Source organism: Anopheles bellator, chromosome 2 (assembly GCF_943735745.2).
Source record: "Anopheles bellator chromosome 2, idAnoBellAS_SP24_06.2, whole genome shotgun sequence".
NCBI classification, from domain to species: Eukaryota; Metazoa; Arthropoda; class Insecta; order Diptera; family Culicidae; genus Anopheles; species Anopheles bellator.
Window position 1 is genome coordinate 37284737 of NC_071286.1, and position 6012 is coordinate 37290748.

Below are 6012 nucleotides of genomic sequence, written 5' to 3' on the forward strand. Positions count from 1 at the left end.
CTCCGCTATTGTGCTTGAATGTTGCAGTATGCTGACCCTGACCGTCAATTAATGAGAGATAGCCACCTGATAAATATAATTTATGTACAAACATGTATGTGCATAATTTGTATGCAAATTGAAATTGATTAACTACAATCAGCAATAGTAATTAGTCATCGACATCCTAATGAGAATCCATCCAAGATCAAATTATTAATTATGAGAAAAAATCAACCCTATCCATTTTATAATATTAGTCAAGTATCATTTACGCAATCAATTGTTTCGAACGAATCACTAATGTAGCTAGACAGGATAATGCCGTAGACAAACTAAGAAGCGCACCGTATTTAGAAATTAGAGTTAGAAGAGTGTATAAGAAAACGTCGAAAGAGAAAAATTAAACAAGTGAACGTAACGCACATAACGCACACCACCTTTGGAATATTGTTGAGAAACCATTAAAAATGTATGATATGAAACAGGATTCTTTTGTAAGCTCAAGACAAATATTTACCAATACGAATACTGTTGATTTTTGATACGTTGATAAGTTGATACGAGTAAAATGATTCGAAGCTACGATTTATGTCAACGATAACCGTCATTTACTTTGGAAAAAGATCATCTTACAATTATAGGCCATAGGCAATTATCGAAAAAGACAAAGCGACCCACATCAAATCGAGAAATACGTGATACGATATTTAACTTTAAGAGTTAACTCAAATAAACATGTTACTGTTATCTTTTGTGTATATTTTGTGTCCGTGTCAATTTATTTTATTTAATTTCTCAAGGTAAGTGATACCCTTAGGTGATACTCAAGGTAAGTGGCAGTGATAGTTCAAATGATAAGGTTATTTCGTACAAATAATCTCACTTGTACATTTTGCTCTAGAAAATAATGTTCTTATTTGGCAACAATCGCTGAGCGGTCTTGGCCTGCACCAGAGACAATGTCAAATAATCTCTGTTGCCCTCTGTAACAGTTGTTTTTTTTTACAGGTGGGGTTGTTGGCAAACTGCTCCATGAAATGCGTCATCGTTGGCTTCAACTGACTCTTATTTTTACTGGTATTATTGACTTTTGAATTCACAATGTTTTATCTGCGTAGTTTGTTTCAACAAAAACAGGGATGCTTTACTAAATACGACAAATAAAAATTGCTTTTTGCGATCTTTAAATGAATCTAAAGTAAGTTCAACCAATGAATAAGTATGCTTATGTAATTTCGAAAAATATTTGGATGCAAGGAATTAAAACACTAAAACTTTCCGTGCTTCAAAACAAAGTTCATTATCCGCAAATGGAATATTGTCAATTGGAGTAATGCCTGCCATGCAGTACTTGCTAGTCCTCGGTCAAGCATACTAACTTTAAACTAGCAAACAGTCAAAGTTAATCAGTCAATAGCCGCAGATTCATTTATATTTTCAGGTAATGCTTTTCTTTTTGCGACTCACTTTAAGAACCAGTGGAACTCCAAAACATTTTTCATACACCGTTTATGGATGAAAAACAATCGTCGTGTATGGGATCCAAAAACAATTTTCATGTTTTAATCAAATCGAAATAATTATTTATCTTGATGGTTTGTCTTTTTGACCCCTGCATATGAACTCGTGTACATCATCACTGAAACAATTATGGATCCGCATTTTAACATTTTCCTCACAGTATCGTGCAGTTGTTTTCATCAAAGTGGAGATAATGCAAAAACAAATGAAAATTCGCTCCTGTTGACTTTTTGTTGAATGTATTTTTCTGTCTGTAGTTTTTCGGGAGTGATTCAATATTGAAACGTTATTTGTTCCTCTAACGACATCCTATAATTGCAACAATCGCAAACAGTAAGGATTATGGCAACGGTGCCACAGTTGACCGTGGGTCGACCTGCTGTCACTGCTGTCACTGCTGTCAAGCTTGTGTTTGCAAATGGCGATTGTTGTTCTGCGTGCGTTCGATAGCGTTTGTGAATCGGAGGCAAACCGTATTTTTTAGACTCAGGGATAATTGTGTTTCTGTCGGTATCGTAGTGATATGAGTCAAAATCGTGGCAACGCTAGACGCTTTGTTCGTCCGGGGGGTCGTGGCGGTTGTGGCCGTCGTGGCAAGGACGGTGAAGGTGCTGATGATGCCACCGGACCACTGTTGGACAAAAACAATCCAATCATGCAGTGCTTTCGCCAGTACGCGCTAGAGCTTGATGCGAAGCACGACCGCTACGAGCGCATTGTGAAATGCAGCCGCGATATCACGATCGAAAGCAAACGCATCATTTTCCTGCTGCATACCATCGACCCAAGGTACGCCTGACTGTGGATCTCCGGAGATCTTGCGTTACTCACGCCTCTATCTCTTGCCCTTTCTTGCATTTATATTGACAGGAAAAATAATGAAGCTAAAGTTTGCGAGGAGGCGAAGAATCGTCTCGAAGCACTGTTCCGGAATCAGTTCTTCGGTATTGCCAAGGAACTGCAGGGTAAAGATGCATACCAGTACGCACGGGCTTACACCAACGGTATGCAGGAGTTTATCGAAGCGTTCACTTTCTATCAGTACTCCAGTGGACAGGATATTTCCGACTGGCAGGCGATCCAGCGACGGTTGAGCTACGAGCAACACCCCGATCCGACACGGACCGAACCATCCTTGCCCAGTGATCAGAACGAATGCGAGTCGGCACAAGAAGGCAAGAACGACGAGCAGGGTACGGCCATGGTTTGTCTTCAACCGCTGGACTTCGTACTTGGGCTTGGCGACCTGAGTGGGGAAGTTATGCGGAAGTGTATCAACGCGCTGGGGTCGGGGCAGGTCGATTCCTGCTTCATTCACTGCCGCTTCCTGCAGGATTTGTACCGGGGCTTCGTGAGCGTGTCGTCGGCGCGAAGCCGGGAATTTTCGCATAAAATGAGCACCATGCGACAGAGTTTGCTGAAGAGCGAAAAAGTATGCTACAACGTGACGGTGCGCGGCAGCGAAGCGGCCAAGTGGGGTTCGTCGGAGGATGGGTTCGCTAGTTTTTTGCATCATCAGTCTTCAAAGGACACTGAAGCGGCAGGTGGCGATGATGACGAAGGTGTGTTCTTTTAAATTCCATCGAAGTCTTGTTGCGGCGTTTGGTGACGGCAGGAATTGTTGCGACGGATACAAAAAGATTTGACCCGAATAAATCGTAGCACGTAAACAGCTGGCAGCGGAACGTTTTTACTTTCCCTTGTTTGAAGAATTTACTATCCTTAGTTCTCATGCACTCTTGCTCTTGCAAACATAAACGAATTTTGGATCTAAAGTAACTCAAGATATAAGACGGAAAAATGTACAACTCATTTCTTGGCCTTTTCCAAAAATATGTTCGTATTTAAAAGGAAGACGGGTTGTAATTGTTTAGTTGATTACATTCCTAAGTATTACGAAATACCAACTCAAACAGTTTCGTAAATTAACCACTTCAAGTTGCTGCAAAACAACGGCCGAAGCCACGGTGGCAGGTATCAAAAATCGGAAGTTTAACGGAGGATTCATCATTCAATGATTCGGCGTCAATCATTAGCTATTGCTGCTTGCCAAATTGCTCCCCAAAATTACCGCTGGCTTTTCATGCAAGACGCTTCTTGATTCCACTTGTTCCAAGCTCTCTGAAGCAAAAATGTTCGCTTGTAGAGAAATTGATTGTAGAGCCAGAGAAACGTCAATTTCACAAAATACAAATTGCTATTAAATTATTTTCTACTTCAATTCCTATTCACTGTACTCGTATCTTTGAGGTTACGGTTGTAGTTAGCACATTTATTTCGAAAAACCGTTCTGCGCGAATAGTGTTGTCTGTGTATTGAAATAGTAGGCCGTGAAATCTTAAGCTTTTCAAAATTAGATCGCACTCAGAGGTGCTCCCCTCGTTGCCCTATAGCTCCGGCGGAATCAGCATCACATCATCAAAGAATGGGTGGCTCATGGCATCTTTCGGCGACAAACGAGCCGTTGGGTCGTAACGCATCAGGTCGCAAAACAGTGCGTGCGCCTCGGCATTGCTCTGCAATTCCATGGGCAACGGGTTCGGATGCCACTTCGGGAAGCTCCGCTTGTAGTCGGCCAAATGGGAAACACCGGGCCAAATATTTTCGGTTGGCGTACCCAGTTGGCGAAAGATTTTGTACAGCTGGTCGATCTCGCTGTCGCCCGGAAAAAGTGGCCGTTTAAGGATCATTTCGGCGAAGATACAACCCAGACTCCACGTGTCCACACCAACACAGTAGAATTTGGTCCCCAGCAGAATCTCGGGCGACCGGTACCATAGTGTGACGATCTCGTGTGTGTACACCCGTATGGGAAAGTTGACCGCACGTGCTAGTCCGAAATCGGCAAGCTTTAAATGACCTTTACGATCGACCAGGAGGTTTTGGGGCTTCAGGTCGCGATGTAGAATTCGGTGCAGGTGGCAGGTGGCGATGGCGTCGAGCATCTGGTGCATATAACTTTTCACAAGCATTGGGCTGAAGCAGTTCTTGTGGCGATCGAGCATCTTCTTAAGGTCCATATCCAAGTACTCGAAGATCATGTAGATGCTAGTGTCAATTATGGCTACATCGTATAGCTCCACGATCGTATGATGTTTCAAGCCTTTCAATAACGAAATTTCACGCATCGCTGTTGATGGAACACCTTCTGTTTCGCTGTAATAGACGTTTTATGCGGACATCATTTTGAATGGTAGTTTATAACGCAATCCTTACCTGTCCAAACGGATGCGTTTGAGAGCGATGCATTTTTGCTTTGATATGTCTGTCGCTTTGTAAACCACACCGTACGTGCCTTCGCCGATCTTCTCCAGCTTGTCAAAGTTTCCTACTTTCTGCATTATTTTACTGCCACTTGTCACGTTCGTGGGCAATGTTCGCTTATCTTGGCTATTTCACACCAGCCAAAATGGCAGTTGAGAATATTTTCAATCGGTAAATAAACCAGAAAACAACCTTTTCGTTTGTTAAGTCTGTAGTTAAACTTGTTTTCATGCACCAGTTGCAGAAGCGCGCCAAAATTTGACGTTTGCAACGGTACGAAATGTGTAGCTATAATAGGGATCCTGTGTACGAGATGTGTAGCTATAAAATTTACTGGGGCGCTACATGAGGCGTAACGTTATGTTTTGGACATTACAGATTAATGCCAAACTGCTGCGCCTCTGTCAAAACGTTTACGGGTCGGCCGAGGCGTAAACCCGAGCGTAAATACTTTTTGCATACGCTTTGCTTACAAACAGAGGATAATTTATGTGTTTATTTGCTGGTATAGCAACCAAATGGAAAAACAGACAAAAATATTCAGAAATCAATTTATTCTCGTACCAAAAACACGAACGTAAACACGTTTGACATTTCGTTTTTATAGTTTTGCTGTCACACGAAGCGTAAACGATTTGACATTACTAATTAATTTTACGTTAGTTTTCACGCCTCATGTAGCACCCCAGCATACGTTTTTTCCTTTGTTCTTATTAACACCGATTGGAGGGTGGCATCATTGCACGAAAAAACCAACAGTCTGCTGTTCAGTTATGCATGTGAGTTATGTGACATTATTTCATTATTGCATTATATTATTGCATCAGCCCCTAAGATTCGGTCTCAAGCCAAACAAAGTTTAACACAGCGTCAGCATCTCTAGCCGGTGAACTTGAAACGAATCTGCGAAGCCGAGTGTAAGTGTACACGATTGTTAGTATAGAGCGTGAATATTCGACAAACCCGATTCGCGAGCAAGATGTCGATGTCGAAAAGCCAGAAAGCAACTGTGAACGGAACCGTGAACCATATTAATGGAGAAGTGCGTACCACACGTGCACAGATGCACCAACTTCGCTACAACCTGTATCCCTCAAAGGTAACAGTGGTCCTCGGCGCTCAGTGGGACGACGAGGGCAAAGGCAAGGTGGTCGATATGTTGGCCGCTGATGCGGACATTGTATGCCGTTGTCAGGTGAGTTTAGAACGGTGGTATCAAACTCATATTAGCATGTGGGCCGCAGT

At 42.4% G+C, this 6012-nt stretch overlaps 3 protein-coding genes across 3 annotated transcripts in view; 2 read left to right on the plus strand and 1 right to left on the minus strand.

Moving 5' to 3' along the window:
- The first annotated feature begins 1923 nt into the window (after positions 1-1923).
- LOC131210002 (translin-associated protein X) lies at positions 1924-3240 on the plus strand. The gene is made up of 2 exons (XM_058203182.1): positions 1924-2292; positions 2374-3240. The coding sequence occupies exons 1-2, from the start codon at positions 2027-2029 to the stop codon at positions 3077-3079; spliced, it is 972 nt and encodes a 323-aa protein (XP_058059165.1). The 5' UTR covers positions 1924-2026; the 3' UTR covers positions 3080-3240.
- A 643-nt stretch (positions 3241-3883) lies between these two features.
- On the minus strand, positions 3884-4912 carry LOC131209316 (cyclin-dependent kinase 2). Its single transcript, XM_058202360.1, has 2 exons — positions 4720-4912; positions 3884-4659 (listed from the first exon to the last, which is right to left on the minus strand). Exons 1-2 carry the CDS (start codon positions 4842-4844, stop codon positions 3891-3893), a joined length of 894 nt encoding a protein of 297 aa, XP_058058343.1. The 5' UTR covers positions 4845-4912; the 3' UTR covers positions 3884-3890.
- Positions 4913-5746: 834 nt separating this feature from the next.
- The window catches only part of LOC131207487 (adenylosuccinate synthetase-like), a 5827-nt gene continuing 5561 nt past the window's right edge, over positions 5747-6012 (plus strand). The window contains exon 1 of the mRNA XM_058200102.1: positions 5747-5962. Coding sequence (XP_058056085.1) covers positions 5747-5962 — 216 coding nt within the window. The remainder of the gene's footprint in view (positions 5963-6012) is intronic.